Source organism: Equus quagga, chromosome 1 (genome assembly GCF_021613505.1).
Source record: "Equus quagga isolate Etosha38 chromosome 1, UCLA_HA_Equagga_1.0, whole genome shotgun sequence".
In the NCBI taxonomy this organism is placed as follows: domain Eukaryota; kingdom Metazoa; phylum Chordata; class Mammalia; order Perissodactyla; family Equidae; genus Equus; species Equus quagga.
In genome coordinates this window covers 178,301,400-178,324,488 of record NC_060267.1, presented here as the reverse complement: position 1 = coordinate 178,324,488, position 23,089 = coordinate 178,301,400, and the positions used below count along the sequence as shown (strand labels likewise).

The 23,089-nt window shown below is 37.0% G+C and overlaps 1 protein-coding gene across 2 annotated transcripts in view; it reads left to right on the top strand.

Annotated features, from left to right (window-relative positions):
- PLOD2 (procollagen-lysine,2-oxoglutarate 5-dioxygenase 2) overlaps positions 1-23,089 on the top strand; it is an 87,528-nt gene that overhangs the window by 26,350 nt on the left and 38,089 nt on the right. For both annotated transcript variants that reach the window (XM_046677132.1, XM_046677124.1), the window contains exons 2-3: positions 13,592-13,683; positions 16,350-16,486. In XM_046677132.1, coding sequence (XP_046533088.1) covers positions 13,592-13,683; positions 16,350-16,486 — 229 coding nt within the window. The remainder of the gene's footprint in view (positions 1-13,591; positions 13,684-16,349; positions 16,487-23,089) is intronic.

Sequence of the window (23,089 nt, the reverse complement as noted above, 5' to 3'; positions counted from 1 at the left end):
AGAAGAAATCAAACAGAAATAAAAAAATACTGTGAGATAAATGAAAATGGAAATGTAACATACCAAAATTTGTGGGATGCAGCAAAAGCAGTTCTGACAGGGAAGTTATTAGTGAGAAATCCTTACCTCAAGGAACAAGAAAAGTCTCAAATAAACAACCTAACTTTACACCTCAAGGAACTAGAAAAAGAAGAACAAATAAAGCCCAAAGTTAGTAGAAGGAAGGAAATAACAAAGATTAGAGGGGAAATAAATGAAATGGGAGACAAGTAAGATAATGAAAAGGTCAATGAAACTAAGATCTGGTTCTTTGAAAAGATGAAATTGACAAACCTTTAGCTAGACTCACCAAGAAAAAAAGAGAGAGGAGTCAAAGAAAATCAGAAATGAAAGAGGAGAGCTTGTAACTGATACCACAGAAATACAAAAGATCATAAGAGACTACTAGGAACAATTCTACACCAACAAATTGGACAACCTAGAAGAAATATGGCTATAGTCCTAGAAACATACAACGTGCCATGGCTGAATCATGATAAAATAGAAAAGTTGAACAGACTGATTACTGGTAAGGAAACTGAATCAGTAGCCAAAAACCTCCCAACAAACAAAAGTCACAAAAGGCCAGGGCCAGATAGCTTCACTGGTGAATTCTACCAAACATTCAAAGAATTAATACTAGTCCATCTTAAACTCTCCTAAAAGTAGAAGAGGAGGGATCTCTCCAAATTAATTTTACAAAGCCAGCATTACCCTGATACCAAACCAGACAAGGATGCCACAATAAAATTACAGTCCAATATCCTAGATTCAAAAATCCTAAACAAATTATCAACAAACCTAATTCAACGATAAGTAAAGGGATGGTACACCATGATCAAGTGGGATTTATTCCAGGGTTGAAAGGAGGGTTCAACAGTTGCAAATCAGTCAGTGTGATACACCACATTAACAAAATGAAAGATAAAAATCGTATGATGATCTCAGATGCAGAAAAAGCATTTGACAAAGTTCGGCATTCATTTGTGATAAAAACTCTGAACAAAGTAAGTATAGAGGGAACATTCCTCAACATAACCAAGGCTATATATGACAAGCGTACACTAACATCATACTCGACGGTGGAAGACAAGGATGCCCACTCTCACCACTTCTGTTCAACGTAATATTGGAATTCCTAGACAGAGCAGTTAGGCAAGAAAAAGAAACAAAAGGCATCCAAACTGGAAATGAAGAAGTAAAACTGTCAGTATTTGCAGATGATGTGATATTATATATAGAAAATCCTAAAGACTCCATCAAAAACTGTTAGAACTAATAAAAGAATTTAGTAAAGTTGTGGGATACAAAATCAATACACAAAAATCTATTGCGTTTGGATACACTAATAATGAATATCAGAGAAATTAAGAAAATAATCCTATTTACAATTGCATCAAAAAGAGTAAAATCCCTAAGAATAAATTTAACCAAGAAGCTGAAAGACCTGTATGTTGAAAACTAAAAGACACTAATAAAAGCAACTGCAGAAGACAAATAAATAGAAAGATATTCCATGCTCATGGATTGGAAGAAGTAATATTGTTAAAATGTCCACACGACCCAAAGCAATATACAGATTCAATGTAATCCCTATCAAAATTCCAATGGTGTATTTTACAGAATAGAATACGGTTCTAAAATTTGTATGGAACTATAAAAGACCCCAGATAACCAAAGCAACTCATACAAGTCAATAGCAGAAAAAACCCAAAGAAAAAGTGGGCAGAAGATCTGAATAGACATTATTCCAAAGAAGACATACAGATGGCCAACAGGTACATGAAAAGATGCTCTACATCATTAATCATCAGGGAAATGCAAATCAAACCACAACGAGATATCACCTCATCCTGTTGGAATGGCTATTATTGAAAAGACAAGAAATAACAAATGTTGGCAAGGGTGTGGAGAAAAGGGAATCCTTGTGCACTGTTGATGGGAATTTAAATTGGTGTAGCCAGTATGGAAAATAGTATGTAAATTCCTCAAAAAGTTAAAAATAGAACTACCATTTGATTCAGCAATTTCACTTCTGGGTATTTATATGAAGAAAACTAAAACTCTAATTTGAAAAGATACGTGTATTCCCATGTTCACTGCAGCATTATTTACAATAGCCAATATATGGAAACAACCTAAGTGTTCATTGATGGATGAATGGATAAAGAAGTTGGTATACATATATAATGGAATATTATTCAGCCATTTAAAAAGAAAGAAGTCTTGCCATTTGTGACAACGTGAGTGGATCTTGAGGGCATTATGCTAAGTGAAATAAGTCAGACAGAAAGGCAAATATCGTATGATCTCTCTTATATGTGGAATCTAAATATATGTGTATAAAACCAAGCTCATAGATAACACAGAACAGATTGTTGGTTGCCAGAGGTGGGGATGGGGACATGGGAGAAATGGGTAAATTGTTTTTGTTTTAGTTTAAATAAATTGAATTAAAAAGAGAAAAGATCCAAAGTGAGGTCTAAAGAATTTGCTAGTATATACATTGACATCTCTTGAAGCATCCATGAGAACAACAGCATTGGTATCCTCTGAGGGAAAGTCAGATAGATGTCTGGGAGAAAGCACTGGGAAAGAATATTTCTTCCTACTTTATCAGCTAGTCCAAAAAGTTAAATTACAAAGAGTGGCTGGAGAAGGAAAAATCAGTCATGTGTGTATATAAATGTATTTCTCTAATCCCTAACTTGGCACAGTGAATGCTGGAATGTTTCTTATATTTTCTGGGATATACTCCAAAAAAAAAGGACATTTTTCTTATATAAAGATGAAAATTTATGACAGTTTGCAGCACAAAGTGAATAATAAAACTCCTTTTTTTGGAATCTTGTATTAATTCCATAGAAGAAGATATCTGTAGTTGTAGATATCAGATCATCTACATTTAACTTTATGTCCCCAAAATATCTGATATACTGACTCAGTTTTCTAGTAATCTGCTATATGGCGATTGAAGAAGACAAATAAATGGAAAGATACTCCATCTGAACAATGTGGAGAACCAGCAAGTTATGGGGGATGATTCTGAGCTGTCAAAATAGGTGCTTTTACATTCTTAAGACAGTGTGAGGATGGGCTGCTGCTCAGATTAAATATACTTATTTTATGCAAGGTCAATGCACTAGAAAATGTCCTCTTTTAAAAAATATAATATGTTCATCACAATGTGGTGTGGAAGAGACAAAAGTTTGACTGTACTTGAAGGTGATGAATGAAAGTTATGACTTTTCCCTTGTTTCCATTTCAGCCACTCCCCACTTTAGCAGGTCTGCTTTTTTTTGCATCCCAGATTCATTTATTTTCATTCTTTTAGGTTAGGAAGACTTCTTCAGAAAGATTCTTCTTCCCATAATGGAGAAGTAAAGGTTATCTTGGTTCAGGCACCTCACCCTTACAACTTTCTCTGAGAGCGTGGCTGGCTTAACCACCAGTCAGTCTCCAGGTGGCCCTCTGCCCCAGGGAAGCTCTTTTCATTCGTAGGTTAGTCAGCAGGAATCTGTTATCTCAGCCCCTGCTCTTTTGTCCTGGTTGCTAACTTTGCTATTTATGCCTTTTGCTTATGAATCTGGGAAATATTTTTAGTGCCTTTGTAAAATATGGAATAAACAGCAATAGATCAGATTTGTTTGAACAAACTACACAGTCTTGGAAACAGATTTCTGGCAGGCAATTCATAGTCTCTGCTAAAGCATTTGGCCAGCAGATGGGGTACCCTATCCCAGTCAAAGGAGGTTCTTACTCCTGCTACGTCTTTCTGTTTTGGAGGTTGTTGCAACCTTTGAACCCTTGGAATTCCACGGATTAAAATCTCTGTGAAGGGGACAGACCCTTTTTCATTTGGTAATAAAATTACATTGAAGGTATAAATTTCATAACCATTGAAGGGATCAGATGTGCTCTCCAAGTCATAAATGCTGGAAAATGGTCCTGTAGTCTTTATATCAATATTTGTAAAGATAGGAAACACTGCTTTTCCAAGACTGTCCATTCATTCTGGATGCTTTTTATTGTACTTTGTATTTGCTGTGGTCTGAATGTGTTCCCCCAAAATTCATATGTTGAAGTATTAACCCCCAAAGGTGATGGTATTAAAAGGGGGGGCCTTTGGGAGGTGCCTAAGTCATGAGGGTAGAGTCCTCACGAATGGGGTTAGTGGTCTTATAAAAGAGGCTCCCAAGAGACCCCAGCCACATCCTCCATGTAAGGACAGAGCGAGAAGGCTCTGGTGATGAACCAGGAAGCGGGCCCTTACCAGAACACAGCCTTGCGGCTGCCATGATCTTGGACTTCTCAACCTCCAGAACTGTGAAAAACAAATTTCTGTTGTTTCTAAGCCACCCTATCTGTGGTATTTTGTTATAGCAGTCCAAATGGATTAAGACAGTATTGATACAAAATCTACCTGCTCTCCATTGATTCTTCTCCCAGCCAATTATCTCCTTTAAAATAAGAGAGAAAATCTGTTTTTTCTCGTCAAATATGATGAGGTGGGGAGGTGGTGAATCTTTTATTCAGGTAGAAAAATTTTCAATCCCTCAACTATTCAATATGTGAAATAATTGCCAGATGTCTAACCATGCTGGTCCATCTCTGTGTTTGTCAAAATTCTCCCTAATGTAGCGTGCCAGACTCATAATTTTCCGCACCTGGGCTGCACAGATTACAGTGGGATCATCTTCTCTTGTTAAGATCACTTTTCTGCTTGTTGGTTTGTGTGTTTTGGCCAGCTGTCGCGCGTGTTGGCTCATTTTTTAGCTTGTTTTTGAGTAGGATTCGCAGGACACCATTTTTTCCTTTCAGTTTTTTAAGTCACGTTTTACTTGCTGTGATTGAAGCCCCCCTTAGCATGATCAGTCTCAGTGTTTGAATTTTACTTTCCCCTTCTAACCTCCAGAAACTATTTGTTGGAACTCTGTGTATAGTTTTTGGCTGCAGTCCAGTCCTTGCATTTTATCTCCGTGTTTCCGGGAGGCAATTGGGGTTGATGTAGACAAGTGGGTCCTCATTAATTTTCTTCTTACTGTTTATCACGTTCAGGTTGAGCTCTTGACATTAGGTTGAGTATCTTTACATAGGTCATGGATAGTTATTATGAGGGACACTGGGGTGTTACTGAAGAGAGTTGGTGAAACAGGATTCTGAATGAAGTGTTTTTTAATACACAGATTGAATAGAGTGTATAGTTCATATGTATATTAATCACTTTCTGAAGTATGTGGATACTGTTGAGATTAGAAGAATATAAACCTATTTAAATATGTCGCTGTATTTATATCAAGGTTTTCTCATAATTTTCATGGTCAATGGTTGCTATAATTAATTAATATGGTTATAGAGGGGCCCACAATTTCTTATATTAGAAATTACATCTCATACTATGAAAAATTGTCTCTTACTCTAAAATTCCAGTCTTAGCCTAATAATTATTCAAGTTGTATTGACTACAAATAACTAATTTCAGTGTTTTTTTGTCATATGATCATCTGTTTGTCAGTTATACATAGATGCCTTTAAGCTTTCACTATTATCTGTTATTCTTAAGTGCTTGAGCTTTAAGCTCTGCGAAAGCAGCTAGGTGCTAGGAATTCTTGAGCATACTGTTAATAGTCCTTTGATCCTGCCTAGAAATTTGTCTTCCATTCGATTCTAGGTTACTCAGTAGACAAACTGAACATGTGCATATATCATCAGAAAACATGGCCACCCAAAAAGAAATTCAGAAACCTAAAAAAAGGCTCAATTTTAGCATGTGTACAATTTTTTTTTTATTTGAGAAAAAGTTTAAAAATGCATGTTATGATTTGAAGCACTTACGAGGGGTAGAGCTGGTCTTAGTCACTTTGAGCTTTTAGGTGTCCGAGGCCTCTGGAGGTCCTAATCTGGTCCTGCTTCACTTGCTCTCTGGTGTTGGTTGACCTTCTGGTTCTGAAAGAGTTTATCCTTAACTTAAAAGCCTCCTACCATTTGTCTGCTGGACCATTTGCCATCCATTCATTTGTACATCATTGGCAATAGTCTCTGGTCCCCTTGTACATACTGCTAGGGTGACCAGCTCATCCTTGTTTACTCAGGACTTTCCGAATTTTAAGACTGGAAGCCCCATGTTCTGTGAACCTTCTTAGTCCTGGGCAGACTGAGCTGGTTGGTCACCCTACATCCTCACCTCCCTCCCTCCGCTTCTTCACAGCATGTCTCCTCATTGACTGTGTCTGTGCATTGTCCAGCGTGGGCTGTGGAAGCTCAGGCCTCCATCTGAATGCTAACATGTGTGAAGATGTCGCCTATGTAGCAGTAGTGGTTGGAAATTACTAGTATTTTTTCTTTAAGCATTCCCTTTTCTACCCCCTTTCCTATAAAGATGCTAAGGAATCCTGTGATGTCCTTTTCACACTTCCTTTTTAGGTTTTCTTCCTTGTTGAAATTGTGGCATGAGTTGCTCTTGAGGAATTTTTGTTTTGAATTTCTTTTAACAATTCCACAAAATAAAATTTGTTTTTTTGCCACCTAGACTCCATGGCTTCAGTTTGTTTGTCATAGTGTTTGGGTGACTAGTGCTTAACAAAGAACAAAACCGTGCAGTAAGACCTAGGAAAACCATACTTTTAGTAATTGAACATCCTGAGTTCCAGTCCTAGATTGGTTACCACCTAGCTGCAGGATTCTGGACAAGTCTTGTTTTCTCTTTGGGTCTTGGTTTCCTCCTCTGTAAAAGAAGTAGGCTTTGCTAGACTGTCCATGAAGTCACAATTTATGTTAAATGAAATGACTCTTAGTTAGTGTAGGAGTAGGGGATGATGCCTTATGTACCAGGTATCTCTCTTCTGGAGTATATTGAAGTCATTTCTATGTCTCTCTGGCCTGTTCCTCTGAACCCAGCCCTCCATCAGACATATAACCAATTAGGGCCATGATTCCTCTTTCAGATGAAGACTTGTTGGCTGCATAATGGGTCAAGCATCCCCAGGACCATCCCCAGGTTCAGCCATTCACTAGGAAGACTCAGAGGATTCAGCATATTGTCGTACTCATGGCTATGATTGATGACTGTGAAAGGATACCAGACACAGCCATCAAAGGGGAAAGGCGCTTGGTCCAAGTCCAGGGAAACAAGACACAGCTTCTAACTGCCAGTGGAGTCAACAGGATGTGCTTAATTCCCCCAGCAGCTAGTTGTGACAACACATGTGAAATGTTGTTTCTCAGGAAAGGTCATTAGAGACCAGTGCCCATGGTTTTTATTGGGGGCTGGTCACATGGACAACCTCTGTACCAAAATTCCAGACTCTTAGAAGGAAAGCAAGCGTTCACCATAAATTCATTGTTTGTACAATTTAGCACAGTGAACCATTCTTATCTGGGAGTTGTGAGAACCCTCCCAAAATTCAGCTTTCCAGGTGCCAGCCAAGGACCAACCCTGCAAACAGATCTAAGGAGAGAAGTCTCAGGCTTGCTACATTATCGCTTTTCTTCACAAGGAATAAAGCTCAAAGTTTTCTTCTAGCCTCTTGACTCTAAAAACAGCACATCTGACATGGGAACAAAATAGATGGAGGAATAACTGAAGTTCTATTCCTGGATTTGCTGGTAACTTGTTGAGTGACTTTGGCTAACTTGCTTAACCTGTTTAAACCTTGCTTTCTTCGTCTATGAATTGGAGATGATAAAGCTAACTACATAGGCATTTTGTTGAGAACAAATTATTTTATGCATATATGCAAATAAAACATAACATCACTTGTCCCTGAATCCACTCATTCAACAAATGTTTGTTAAGAACCTACTGTATGCTGAACACTGTGATAGGCCCTGGAGGCGTAGTGCTGAGTCAAAGATGTCCTGTCTTTCTGGAATTTATAGTCTAGTTGAGGAGAGAGACTTTAACTTCAAATAATAACAGTGCAAATTAATATACAATTACAATTTGTGGTAAGTTGTCTGAAAGAGAGTTAGAGAGTGCAGTGAAAATGTGTAGTGGGTACTAACTTATTCTGTTAGGTCAGGGAAGGTCTCCCTGAGGAAATGGCATATGTGTAAGAGTCTCAAATTTGAACAGGCAGTGGCTACATCAAGAGATTGAGGGGACAGTAGATAATGGTCTTGCCTAGGCTCTTCTCTTTGCGTGGGAGGGAGCAGGCATTGTTGGAGAAACAGAAAAGGCCAGTGCAGCTGGAGCAGAGAGAGCAAAGGGGAGAGAGGTATCAGATGAGATTGGAGAGGATGGAGGTAGTCAAGGACCACGTTGAGGTAATGAGCTGGGCCACCATCCTGAGAGCTACGCGAAGCCACGTAAGGGTGTTTAGCAGTGGGGTACATAATCAGACAGCTAAATATTTTAAAAAGATCACTCTGGCTGCTTTGTAGAGATATGACTGGAGTGGGTAAAGTGGGTTTAGGAAGCTATTGCAGAAGCCTGGGCTAGTGATGATCACAATTTGAGTTAGTAGGATAGTTTACTTGGAGGTGGAGAGAAATGTAAAAACTTGAGAAGTTGTATCTGCAGTTACTGGCTAAATTATTTGAATGAACAGCTTCAAGTTGAACTGTTTTTAGATAGGTTTGGTCTTGATTTGTTTTTTACCATTACTAAGATCATAAAATCTTGAGAGTTGGAAGAGATTAGACTCTTGAGTGTATAACTCTGATAGAGAAAGAGATGGAAATGGAGTTATAACCTATTGAGATGTGCACAACTACAACCTACCTTATCCATACATCTGTTGAGTAGAAATAAGAAAGATATAAGAAGATACTGTATAATACATATGTAGAACTTAGAGTGTCAGCCACTTTGCATATATTAACTAATTTAACCTCCAGAGCAAACCTATTAGGTAGGTGCTATTATTACACACTTTTTATAGATGAGAAACAGATGAAACAAAGAATTTAAGTAACTACCCAATGTATAATAAATAGTAAATGGTAGAGCTGGGATTTCAACTCAAATAGTTTGTCTTCAGATTTATACAGCCAACCACAGTGTCAAAATCTGTCTTGGCCTATGTCTTAGGCTAAATCTGGCCCATGGCTGCCTTTGTACAGATAGCTAGAAAATTAATAATTTTTTTTCTTTTTTACCTTTCTAAAGGGTTTAAAAAAAGAAGGGCTGGCCTGGTAGCATAGCTGTTAAGTTCATGCACTCTGTTCTGGAGGCCGTGAGTTCCCTGGTTTGGATCCCAGGCATGGACCTACACACACTTTTCATCAAGCGATGCTGTGGTGGCATCCCATATACAAAATAGAGGAAGACTGGCACAGATGTTAGCTCAGTGACAATCTTCCTCAAGCAAAATGTGGAAGATTGGCAACAGATGTTAGCTCAGGGCCAATCTTCCTCCCCAAAGGAAGGAAAGAAAGAAGGAAAGAAAGAAAGAAGGAAAGAAGGAAGGAAAGTAAGGAAGGAAGGAAGAAAGAAAGAGAAAGAAAGAAAAGCGGAGATTCGTGACAGAGATGGTATGTGGCCCACACAGCCTAAAATATTTACTATTTGGCCTTTTACAGTTAGAGTTTGCTGGCGCCTGCACTGTGCCAACCGTTACTAAGAAAACATATTCCTTCAGTAGAAAGTTGAGAGCTGCTGGGCTTTACAGATGAAGGGTGTGACTGCTCATAAAATGAGTTAGCTGCGGAGTGAGAACAGTGTACTCAGAGCTCCTGTGTTAGAATCGGTTTTCTTGATATTTGCAAATTTAGAATTAAGGATTGGTTTGTGTGTGGGGAAGGTTTCTGGGGAAGAGTGATTTATCCCTCAGTACTGGGATCAAAGGCAGCTGGACTGGTGCTGAGTTACTTAATGCAATGCTTGTCATTAAGACAATGAATTTCAGATGAATTTTATGTTCTGCTTTAGCATTTGGACACAGGCTATAAAAGCAAAAAAAAAAAAACCTTTCTATTTTAAATCCATGATTTGTTTTTGGAAAGAAAAATTAGGTCAGCAGTAAATATTGGTAATTTCTGCTCTTATTTGGAGGAAAGAAAATGACTTTTTAACAGTGCCTCCCCCGACCCCCACCCCCAACTGTAAGTGCATGAATAAGAGAGAACATAGCATGTTTTGGCCTGTCTAAATAAGTTGACTTCTTGATTTGGAAGAAATTCTGATAGTCGTCTCAATTTTTGTAGAGAGCTAAATATTTAGCTACTTCAGTATTTATCAAATCGCACTATAGTGATAGGCATTTGGGGACACTGTAAAGATGATTACACAAGTTTTTGGGTGTTTTTGCTATGATATGATTTTCATCGATGAGCAGTTCTAGTCTCTCTCGCTCTGAATCTATTTTCTAATAGAGTCAGTCAGTGGCTATAGAGGTTACATTTGGTCACAGCTGAGCTTCCGTTTGCCTTTTCTTTGACGCCATTATAGATTGGTTTGGTAGTGGTGATGGGTGTATATTGCTTAAGTCCATTTCCTCAAATTCATTTCCTCAGTCATCTCACTTTAGCGTTTCAGTTCTGGCGGGTGGATTGGGTAAGGTACGAATTCTAGTTGTTTAAATTATAGTTTTGTTTGGTTAGAACATTTCTGTCTGTTTCATCTTTCCTTTTACTTAGATTATTCAGGCTTAAAGTTTTATATTGAATATTTTTCTGTCATTTTTCTGATAGGAAGATTAGAGATTATGTATGAAGTTGAACTCTATTTTTTTAGCTGTAGAAATTTCCAAACGTATACAAAAAGAATCCAGTTTTAACACTCGTCACGTCTGGCCAGTCTTGTTTAATCTCCATCCTCCTCCTCCATTGCCTCCCCTCTACTCCAAACAACTTTAAAACAAGTTGCAAACACCATATCCTTTCATTGGGTAAATACCTCAGTGTGTCTCTAAACTGTAAGGACTTTTTTTCTTTTTAAGATTGGCACCTGAGCTAACATCTGTTGCCAATCTTCTTTTTTTTTCTTCTTCTTCTCCCCAAAGCCTGCCAGTGCATAGTTGTATGTTCTGGTTGTAGGTCCTTCTAGTTGTGGCATGTGGGAAGCTGCCACAGTATGGCCTGATGAGCAGGGCCATGTCCGTGCTCAGGACCCAAACCAGTGAAACCTTGGGCCTGCCGAAGTGGAGTGTGCGAACTTAACCATGTGGCCAGGGGGCCGGCCCCTGTAAGCACTCTTTTGAAAAAAAATCAATGCCATTAACATGCTAAAAAATTAACTTTCTTAATATCAATAGATATTCAATTAGTGTTCAAATTTCCCTAATTTTCTCATAAATAACTTTTTGCAGTTAGTTTTTCAAATCAGGATCCAACTAAAGTCCATGATTTGCATTTGGTTGAATTGTCTCAATTCTTTTAATATACTATAGCAGTTACTGTGGCAGTTTCCCTTCTCTTTTTCAACCCTTTTGCCATCGATTCTATAGATCAGTTGTCCTCTGTCCTTTTAGTTTTGGTAAATTTGTAGTGTAAATTTTAGTGAAATCTAAAGTATATGTGAAAGGTAGGTTCAATTCTTTGACAGGAATAGTTCATAGATGGTGAGCACGTTGACCCTTGAATCAGCTGGTGAGAGCTCATGCGTGGTACATGTCAGTACAGCTTTTACTTCCCCTGATCGAGTAAGGTTTATTTTTCATCACAGTAATGATACTGAATAGCAGGTAAGAGGAAACAGACGTTTATACATAATGTTGTTAAACATACCTTCCTTTAACAAAGTTTTTTATTATTTGGTGTTGGTTTTTTGTAATTAGCAACAGTACTGAAACAACAGGAGTCCTTATTTGGCATAAAATTGCCAGACACAGTCAGACTACACATTTTTAGTTTTGCCTTCTGAGTCATTGGATTAGGTAACATTTCTGGCTCCCCGAGGGTCTGGCCAACATTACTCTTCCTGTTAAGGATGATGAAATCTTTGCTGTTAATTTTATACTGGAAATGGTAAATGTAAAAGTCCATCCAGTCAAAATCTAAACTTGTAGCTAATTCTTATGACTTATGTAGAAAAAGTTAGAAGGCTTTTTTAAAGGCTATCTTTAAATGTAGTCATTTTATTACAGAGAAAAGAGATTTTAAAAAGTATGCTCTTTACTCTTATAAAATCTGGTATTCCCTATTTCAAAATTTATTGGGAATGGTAACATGTCACATTTTCTTAATTGGTTCAGCCCTGTTTGAAACTTTACAAATGAATATTTGTTTTTTAAAAAAGAATAATTAATTGAAAAATCCTCTAAAAATATATCTACTTGTGGCCTGACGACTTTATGAAAATGACTTATTTTTCTTTGAATATTTATTTCTCAAAATGGTGGAAATTATGTGAGAAGTACCTCTTTCCAGGAGAACAGTCTAACAGTGTTGATATTTATCTTCATAGAAATGTTTTCTCTTTTTTTGGTTGACTAGCGAATGTTTGAATTTATTATTTCTTTATGTGTATTGCGCTTATATTTTATGGTTTTATTTTTGAAATTTGATGGAGAATTACTTTGATTCGTATGAAGTTGTTTCTAATTGATTCCTATTATGCATTAACGCTGTTTCCAATGATTGTGTATTGCTCAGTGGACATTTAACACCTTCTGAATTTTTTCTTATTGATAATGGACAAGTGAGAATCAAATGATATATCTCCGTGCCTAGAATGTTGAGAAGATGTCGGTTTTGCTTTCTTAGTCCATGGGTCCTCGTATATCCTTAAGTTAAAAAAAAATATCCGAGTACTTTTGGCATTTGCTGAGGTACTCGCTTCTTTTATGCGTTTTCCAACATGCCTTTTCCTGATAAGTATTTCCCTTAATAGCTTCTATAGATATTTTGAAATGATTCCTTAAATCTACCTTCTTCTACTAAGAAGTGGTGTTATGTTGGCTTGAAAATAATAGTCCATTATAAAATGGTAACTTGAAGCTGTGTATTTACTGGGGCTATGCTGATTTTAGTTCCTTTTATTTGTTAAAGAAAAAGCAAAGCACTGAAGTTGGTGTCAATGATGTGGCTTTTAAGGCTTTTCAATACAAAAATTCATTACTAGGAGGAAAAAAAACTAGGATTCTGTTTCTAAATGTTTTCTCCCAATTCATCGTAATCTGTTTTAAAGGGTTAGGATCAGTCTCGTGATTGGATCTTTTCTTTTTGTACATGTTAGCGTTTTGATGAATATAATGTGCTTCAGGACCTCACTGATGTGTGCAAAAAATCAGTGATAACTTATAGGTGACAATGAAGCTGGTTGATGAGATGATTTCTAGGAGGCTCTCTGTCTCTGCAGATGAAAACTGCATTTTATGGAAGTGTTTCTCTTGGTGTTGAAGTGATTTGTTGAGGGCATGCTTTTCTTAAATCTTAATGTACTTTCTTACCATTAAAATGATTTATCATTTGATGGTTCATCATTTGGCATAGTATAACCCAGTTGAATCGCCTATTTTTTCAACAGCTCTTTGTTTAGCCTTGTGAAGATTAACCAACCAGAGCATTCCCATGGGTTTAATGAAATCTCTAGTCACTATAGTGAGTTGTAATGTGGGAGCATTTTACTTCTTGGTAAACCATCTTATGGTATTCCCTTCTGTCTTTGCAGATAAATTATTAGTCATAACTGTAGCAACAAAGGAGACTGATGGATTCCATCGATTTATGCAGTCAGCCAAATACTTCAATTATACTGTGAAGGTATGGTATATCTTTTAATTCACGGAGATGTTAGAATCTGTACCTAAAGTACATTTTTCATAGCAATAACAATACAATTTGCAATCCACAGAAGGAAGATGAAATTTGGTTACCTGACTGCTATTAGTTTATATGTACTAGGTTGTGTTAAAGGTACATTTTGGCCTTATTAATAGTCTGCCACTCAGACAATAATTTTGTAATGTTTGCTAATGCTTTCTATGAACATATTCTATAAAATAACAGAAAGATGTTTATTATATTTATATTTATTTTGAGGGATCATGTACAAGTACAACATAATTAGTATTTGACAGTAATTTTTTTCACTGATTTTGAAGAAATTTTTCTATGGTGGGTTTGTCTGCCGTAGTGTGTTTCTTTGTTTACAGAGAATTAGGAACATGACTGTGAAGGGGATACCCTTTCTCTGCTATTATTGAGAGTTGCTTTTCCTGTTGTTTCTTTGTTTTAGAGGAATTGGCAAAGATTATAAAAGTATAAAAGAGTTTTAGAAGACACATCTCCAGGGGAATATCTCATTGATAAGCTGTCAGAGGAAACCTGGGGTATTTGGTAGAAGTAGTAAACTGAGCTGTGAAAGGCCTGCCTTTTTTATTTACTTATTTATTTTTCATAGAAATAAGGATCTCTCAGCCAGGTCTTTTCTACAAATAAGAGGAGAATAGGGTAGGAAAACAGACAAACAAGCAACACATTTACAAAAAAAAAAAAAAAACCAAAAAACAACAAAAAAAGGAGAGGTGGAGATTGCTTGGCCTTGGGAAAAACTCAGCAGTTCCAGTATGTGCTGTAGAAAGAAGGTATTTGCTGTGTAGCCACTGGAAGACTAGGTACAGACGTTAACATAGAACAGCTGTTAGAGAGGCTAAGCTTTGCTGGCAAAGAGATCTAGTGTTAACAACCAGATGTTTAATGCAGGATAAATGAGAAATTTGTTAGAAGTTTGTTAGGATAGAGGAAAAACGTAGCAGTACGCACTGATAGGAGGCGCTATGGAGGCAACAGAAAAATCAGGGTAAAATAATGCTGAAATGCAATGAGGGAGCTCTGTAGGGTTCAGACTGGGGAGAGCGTGAAATGTTTCTTATGTGCCAGGAGCTGTGTTAGGAACTTTATATTTGGTGTGCTGTTGATTGATTATATAAACCGTGAGAGGTAGATGTTACTTTGTTTGTGGGTGAGGAAAACTTACCCCAGGGTATGTAGCTAAAAAGTGTCAACTCTTGGACCCCAGCCCCTTTGGCTGACTGGAGTTTTTGATCCTCCTGCCGTCTTCCCATTATGAAATGCAGTCATTCCCAGAGTGTCGACCCCAGACCACCATCACCATCATCTGGGAAATAGTTAGAGATGAAGATTCTCAGGCCCCACCTCAGGCCTACTGAGTCACAACCTCTGGAGCAGGACCCAGCAGTCCGTTTCCACCAGCCCTCCCTGTGCCTCTGATGCATTCTGAAGTTTGGTACACTGATGTAGGGGAAAGGAAATAGAGAGCAGAGCATAACAGTGCACTGCAAAACAGGCTCCCAGATGTGGTTGTCCTGGCATTCCCACAGTGCTGGAGAGCTCCACAAAGGGTATGGAATAGAAGTTAACAAATCTCGAAAAAAAGAGGAGGCCACTTTTTAGGGCAAAACCTAATAATTCTACTAGATAGTTCCAATGTGAATCCAGATCCATATCAGTTGGAGTTTTCTTGGCCAGCCTTTATCCCCCAACCTTCAATATTAGGTAGTTTTGAAGTGATAACTAGAGATTGGAGGCTGGGAGCCCCACAGGCTTTGCCAGCCAGGTTTGCGTTTGACTCAATGTTAAGTAAAGTTGGAACTAATAATACTTGTTTTCTAAATTTGTTTTATCCTCTTCTTTTATATTTAATGTCATTTTCCTCCTTAATTTCACAAATCTCCTAGTAGATCATTATTTTGGGAACTTCAGACCTTGTTTTGATGAAAATAAGATACGAGGTGTGTGTGTGGTGGAGGGGGACACACTTTCTGCTCCCTCACAGCCAGGGGGGTCAGCATGCGCGTCCACAGGAGGTAGCTGCTGAGGCTAAGGCAAACAGGGACAAGAACGGAGGACAATTTTCTTAGGCCACTTCTACATTGATAAATTATTATTAAGCTTTTGAGAGTGATGTAAATTTAAGATTTATAAGGTAATGTTTGACCTCATGCCCTCTGTTTCCCTGAACAACCCATTTGGTTCAGAAGGAAAATCGCTTAAGGGCCCCATCCAGGAGTCGCTGAGTTTCAAGGGCTTTCAGTGTTCATCATACCGATTTCTTGCCAGATTGGAAAGTGTAATGGAAGATTTCTTCATTTTCTTTTTCATTTTAGTCTGAACAAATAGAGCATAAGATATGAGAAATACTTTCTGTGGTCCCCCCCAACCCCCGACCTCCTTGGATTAAACTCTACTTCTGAAATGGTAAAATTGGGAGTGGCATTTTATGGGTGGATAACATTGAAGACTTATGACCTGACCTAGGCATCAGGTTTTCCTGTCGAGCACTGTCATTTTGTGAAAAAAGAGTGGTTACTGTGTGACACTGTACGAGCTGCTGATGACTTCCAGTTTTTATGATCCTCTCATAATTTGACGGTTGCTCAGGGATGAAATGTTGATTTCATTTATAGGTCCTTGGTCAAGGAGAAGATTGGAGAGGTGGTGATGGCATTAATAGTATTGGAGGGGGCCAAAAAGTGCGACTAATGAAAGAAGTCATGGAACATTATGCCGATCAAGAGGATCTGGTTGTCTTGTTTACTGAATGGTAAGAGGAAAATCTTGTGGATTTTTAAGTCTATATTAAATTATTTTTAAAAAGAGTTGATAGTCATATTTGTAGGTTATATGTTAAATTATTTTATTCACAAGGAATGATTGTTTTAAAAAGTAGATTTTACTCATAGTTATAAAACCATGGTCTGACATAGTTACGTAATGTGATCAAATTTGATGAGTTACTATAAACAGCAGTGAGAATACATGGCATGAACTAACATTTTTCTGAAATTCGTGTTTTAATCCTGACTTGAAAGGGAGCAAAGATCATTTTGAGCCTGTCTTTGTGTCAGGGGATTCTGGTCACCCAGGAAGAACTAGATGATGTAACGTTATAAGTGAGAAATTAGAAAATCTATGTTTATTAAGAAAGAAAAACCTTTTGAGTGTGTAATTATCTTTTTGTCTACGACTTCGCTTTTCTTCTACTTAATCTGGAGTGTCCACTGTCTTTCTTACTTTTTTCTTACATGTTTTTAATAATGTTGAGTTGTCATGAATCATTAGCGGTTGCCGCCTTCTTTATTCTGTTTCTCTACCTTCCTTTTAATTTTTATGTTTTGGTTATTGATTGCTCATTTTAAATCCCACAGCATTTTCTCTTTTAACTTAGGAAAGTTTCTTTACATTTTTCCCTGAATTGAAAATTCCAAACCACAAATTATTGCAGATGAAAGTGAGAGCTATGCTTTTTGTGTAAGTGTGTAAATAAGAAGGGGATAAATTTTGAAATGAAGATAGACATAATGAAGTCCCAGTGCCATCAACACTTAAAAGTTTTGAAAGGGTCCATATTCTTGCATCTTTAAAATTTCCAGAGTGTCTCCTAGGAAAAAAACAAAATTCTGCTTATAGTTACCTCTTCTTGCAGCATGAGAGGTGGCATAGCTGGTGTTAGCTTGTGTGCCGGGAATTTTTCTACAGAATTTATTAGACAGTTTTTTTACCCTTGGAAAAAGAGTGGAAAGCTCATAGCAAATTTTTGGTTTAAAATTACCGTGAATTTCAAACAACCGTTGTGGCCAGCTTGCCACATGTACATTTTGATTTTGACTTTGAGGCAAATCGTCCTTGTAAAGTTACCACATATGAGTAGTGGTTTTAGATTCCCAAGCCTCCTTTTTTGTTTTGAGAAGAACTTCTTTCCTTCTAGCTTTACTATCCTTTCCATTCCCCCTCCTCCAGCCCCCATCTAAGATTTAGCTATGGGAGAAACTGGTTTAATAAGGGGCCAATTTGTTTTGATGAGAAAAGGGACACCGTGAGATATATGAAGACTGCTTGAGGTTGCATTTGTTTATTTAGATGATACTTGAAGACCCAGCTTGACAAAAAAGACAGCAGTAAAATTTTAACGGAAGGTCTAGTGTGTGCCAGGCACCGTTAGTGTTTGGGATCTGTCTGTGAAGCAAACAAACTTTCTGACAACTTCCTTTGTGAGAACAGCCAGCTGACTGAAAACACGCAGGCCTAGCTCAGCCAAACCATGGTCCAGGAAGGATTCACATTTTCTCCATCATCATCCACCATGTCTGTCCTCCTGGAAAACCTAGGGATGGTGAGAAAGTAACCAAGGTAAAGAGGGATGGGTAAATGGTGCCAGGTTAGAGGTTTTTTCCTCCTCTTATGTGTTTTTAAACAACACCCTTTTGAAAAAGTATTGTCTACAGAGTGATCCATGCAGTAGAAAATTGTGGGTAATCTAAGGTCTGGAAGAAATTAATTAGACTGTTTATAAATTATTGGCGATAATAATTCAGTATCAAAATTGTTAATCTCCTAATTAATCTTACCTCTGGTCAAGGCTAGAATTCAGAATATATTAATTTTAATAAATCAAACAAACCATTATTTCTTATGTGATTTTTTTTTCTTTTTCCCCCCAAAGCCCTCCGTTACATAGTTGTATATTCTTCGTTGTGGGTCCATCTAGTTGTGGCATGTGGGACACTGCCTCAGCATGGTTTGATGAGCGGTGCCGTGTCCGCGCCCAGGATTCGAACCAACAAAACACTGGGCCGCCTGCAGTGGAGCGCGCGAACTTAACCACTTGGCCACGGGACCAGCCCCCCTTATGTGATTTTTTAAAGGACAATTCAACGATAATAATTAGTTTTATGGACGCATAGGTCACTACTCTGAAAAAAATACAAAGATTTATATACTTAATGGTTTAGATAGGATTTTTTAAAAATAGCTTCATTGAGGTATGATTTACATACCATGAGATACACTCATTTTAAGTGTAAAATTCAGTAATATTTAGTAAATTTACAGAGTTATGCAGTTATCACTACTCAGTTTTAAGACATTTCCACTACCCTGGAATGGTCCTTCGTGCTCATTAGGTAGGCCTTTGTGAATTAGTTTGGAAACAATTTTATAACATTGCTTCCATGGGAATATGTATTCTAAACTGACTTTCGGGTGAACATTTAAAATTAGAGATTGGTTGTTTATAAATAGACTCTGTAGGGTAAGATTTATCATATTTAATTTATATAAAAGTGAGTATTTGGCAAGGGTTTGGGTTCTTCTCAAAACAAAATGAAAACTGAAGCTCTCCATATAAGAAAGTACCACTAACTTTTCTTTGAGTTTCACTGCAGGGTGTGTGTGTGTGTGTGTGTTTTATTGCAATTAAAATAGTTTGTGAAGCTGACAGTCTCCTCTTGATTAGAGGAACTACCAGTAAATATAATAAGTTTGATGACTTTTAAGGGATGATATGTGATGAGATCTTTTGAAATAGGCTCATAAAGATTCTGGGAACAACTATTGTAACTTTGTAGCTGCAGATTCTCTTATGGAGAAAAATTGTTTCATAATGACTTTATAATTCACCTTCATCAAGGTAGCTGAGCATTTGAATTTTATAATGAGGGACTTTGCATTACATTTAGAATTAGCTTGTAAAGCATGTATTTCTTTAACTTTAGTGACATTGAAGACAGTTGGTCAGACCTAATTATTACCATACAGTGACCAGTTTTGTTTTTTTAGAATAATATGTAGGGCAATATGTAACAAAATGTGTTTGTGTGATTAGGAGTAAATTAGATGCATACCAAATATCCTCACAAACTTGTTCTGTGCGGAATATGGTGAAATATAAACTAGCAGAGTCCCGACCCTTAAGTAAGCATGGGGTGGAATACTTTTGGGGGTCAGATAATTGTCTAATAAAAACTTTATTTGTTTTATTCTTTTGCTTTTAAACTTAAGAAAATTCTTTAGAAGAAAATTAGTTATAAATAAAGTCAGTGCAATTAATTGAGTTTGAATTTGGACAGAGCATAAATTTACATTTTTTGGTGCCATTGAATATAATGCCATTAGTCAGAATGCAGGTGTGCTTATTTTGAAAGTCTCCCAATATATGAAATATTTGAAAGGTGTATTCAGTGGTGATTACTGGGCTCACCAAAAGGAACATTTCCTCTATGAAAATATCTGCCCAAGGATTTGAGTAGGTATAAACTCCCCAGGTCATTAAAGTATGTGATTAAAGATGATTAACTGTATGACTTTGAGGTCAGATAAAGGAATTGACTTTGCAATTTAGAGGCCCTTGCTAACTAATGATAGCAGTAAGGAAGACTAAACTTAAAAAATTAGAATGGTAGTCAATGTTACAATACAAAAGCTGATATAAAATTAAAATGAATATCAAGTGAAGCCATTACATTAGTGGTTTTCTAGGTGGCCCTGGTCTGGGAGATGGATCCAGGATAAATAAACACTGGCTGAAAATTGAGGGATAATCTTAGTCACGCGAATCTCTGCTGTTCGCATGTGTGCCTTATCACTTTAATTGTATATTGCTGGCTTCTATTCACTCGTCTGGTTGAATTGTCATTGTTTGTATGTTCCAGACAGTGAAGCTGGGGCCTGTATCTGATTTACATATGGTCAGAGTGAATAGCAGGGAACCAATAACTATTAGATGACAATAAATTGCATTAGAAGAGGGAGAAACAGATATTGAAAGAGGGAGAAATATGCTGGACGCTTTGAAACTATTTTTAAAGATTGTTTTGGCTTCATTCATTTGGAGAGATAAAATGACTTATAAAGGCCGGAAAGCATTGAAATTTTCTAAATTTCAAAGATTGAAATTGTTGAAACAATTGTATTTTGATTAGAAAGCATAAAAAAGATGCTATTGCTTCTCATCTTTCATGTCAACCAATGTTTGTTTCTTTTGGCTTCTGATTAAATACAGTTTTGCTGAAAAAGATGAGTGAAGCCAGTTTTTCACTTTGCATTCAGTATACCTGTCTTGAGCACAAACTGTGACCCAGGCACAGGACTTAACACTCCAGAAAAGAAAGAAACACATATCCCATCCTCAAGGAAGTCTCATATTATACTCATTCTGCAAACAAAACTGAGCAGACCTAATTTGGAAGAAAAATATATGTCTTCAAAAAAATTTGAATGTTGGCATAATCTCCTTAGAATCATTTACTTTAAAAAAATTGTGAAAGGTTATGTTTTGTTGGGTCATTTTGCTAATTGTGAAAATATTCTTATGATTTTGTTATTGAAGTAAGAAGTATAATTTATATGTTTTAATTCTACAGGTAACCAGGTCCTATCTTATTTGTATTCTTCAAAATAAGTATTTTATACTTCTCATAATTCAGTTTACATACTCCGTATTCCTGCGTTTTGTATTGTCTTACATAGTTTGTTCAGAAGACAGAGTAAAAATTTTCTGAAAACAAAGCTTTTCAAGGACAATGGCTATAATTTTAACTAACTAGGGCATATTTATTTGACCAACTCCTCTTTCCTGGCAGTGATGACAGTTTGTGTGTGCAGACACCAAGAACCTAGTCATTACCGACGGACAACATTTCATTATATTAGTATGAAGGAAAGCCAAACACATCAGAGTTCTCAGTTTCTATATTGCTTTTTTCTTTTTTTGGAGGAAAAATTGAAATCATTAGCTGTCACTTAAATATATTGCACTGCCTTCTGGCTCATCCAGAATAGTGTGAAATATGGTTGGGAATTATGTAGGAAATGAGTGACTTTTAGTTTGTCAGATTGCTCAGATGTTCCTGTTAGTATTTACTGAGCATGTTAGTAGGTGTGATGGAAGGAGGAATAAGCAGGTTGTATACAAAAGAAGCATTGGGTGTTTATATACATCTGGACTGATACATGGTACTCTTGTATGGCATTAATTTGTCTGTTTTATGTGTGTGTATGTATATACATATTTATACATATATGCGCGTATATATATTTCCCCAAACAGATCATCTACTCCTTGGATTTTGTTCTTTTGCGTAAACATGTATTAAGCATCTCTTATGTGCAAAATATGGTGCTAGCTGCTGTGGCTGGGAGGAGGGATGCTGATGCACAGAAATCCTGTTCTCTGGATACATTTTTCTATCCAGAGCTTTGTATACATTATATCTGGCATATTGTAGCTACATAAAAATAAATGCGGGGATTAAAAAAAATGGGTTCTTTATTTCTTCATCGACTCAATGAATACTTACCGTGCACTGAATATATGTCAGATTTGAAAGTACTAATGTTGCCAAGATTAAACCTAACTATCATTTTAAAACAAGAGGGAGATTTTTATTTAAAATTAACCATCTATTGCATTTATTTTATAAATAATGAGACTGACCCAGAAACAACAGGTATGCTGACTCACGGCCCCACAGATAACTAGCAGCTTACACAGGTTGGTGTCTTGCCATCATTCTGTCCTTTGCCGTCCTCTCGGCTAGTTGTTACTCCAGCGCTAGGCCACTCTCAGAAAACTGTCTGGAGAAAATGACCCTCCAGCTCGGCAGTGTCCTAGTGACTCATACCTCTGCCCAGACTCAGTAAGAATTCTATGTTGAGGAGACAAAATGGTTTACTGTTTGGAGGAAAATCCTCCTCTAGTCATATTTAGTTTTTAAAATAGTACCCACTTTATATGAGCTAATATCTGTTCTTTCCTCCATAATTCCTACAATAAATTTAATCCTTTACCACTGTGAGTTTATTGTAGTTTGCTCTGCAGATTCAACTGGGTGGACATTTCAACTGTTTTTTTTGGGGGGGGAGGGGGTTCCATAGTATTAGTTTGTGGTATTAATTATCTATGGAAATATAGATATCTATTTAAGATGAAGACACAATTAAAAACAGAATTATCAGATGTATTGCTACTGGTGTGCTTCAGTTTCATTAGCCTTTAAGCTTTTAAACACTGGCTGCTAATAGTTTGAATGATTATAACTTTTGGCTTAAGTTTATATCAGTGATGATGAAGAAAGTGTTGGATTAGGTAGGAACAAATAAAAAAAATTAGAGAACTCTTCTGTTGCTTTCTTTCCTGGCTACTCAGTACCTTTTGCTTCTTATTGAGACTTGGGATTCATTTATTCGTTCATTAATTCAGCAAGTATTTATTGACTGTCTTCAAAATACAGGGCTAGGGGAATTCACAGATGAATAAAGAAGCAGATCTGGCCTGTGAAGGAAGAACTCGCAGCCTACTGTAAGATAGGCACTCCCAGCATGAAGAGTGAAAAATAAAATGTTCCATGAAAGGGGAGAGGAAAGGAGC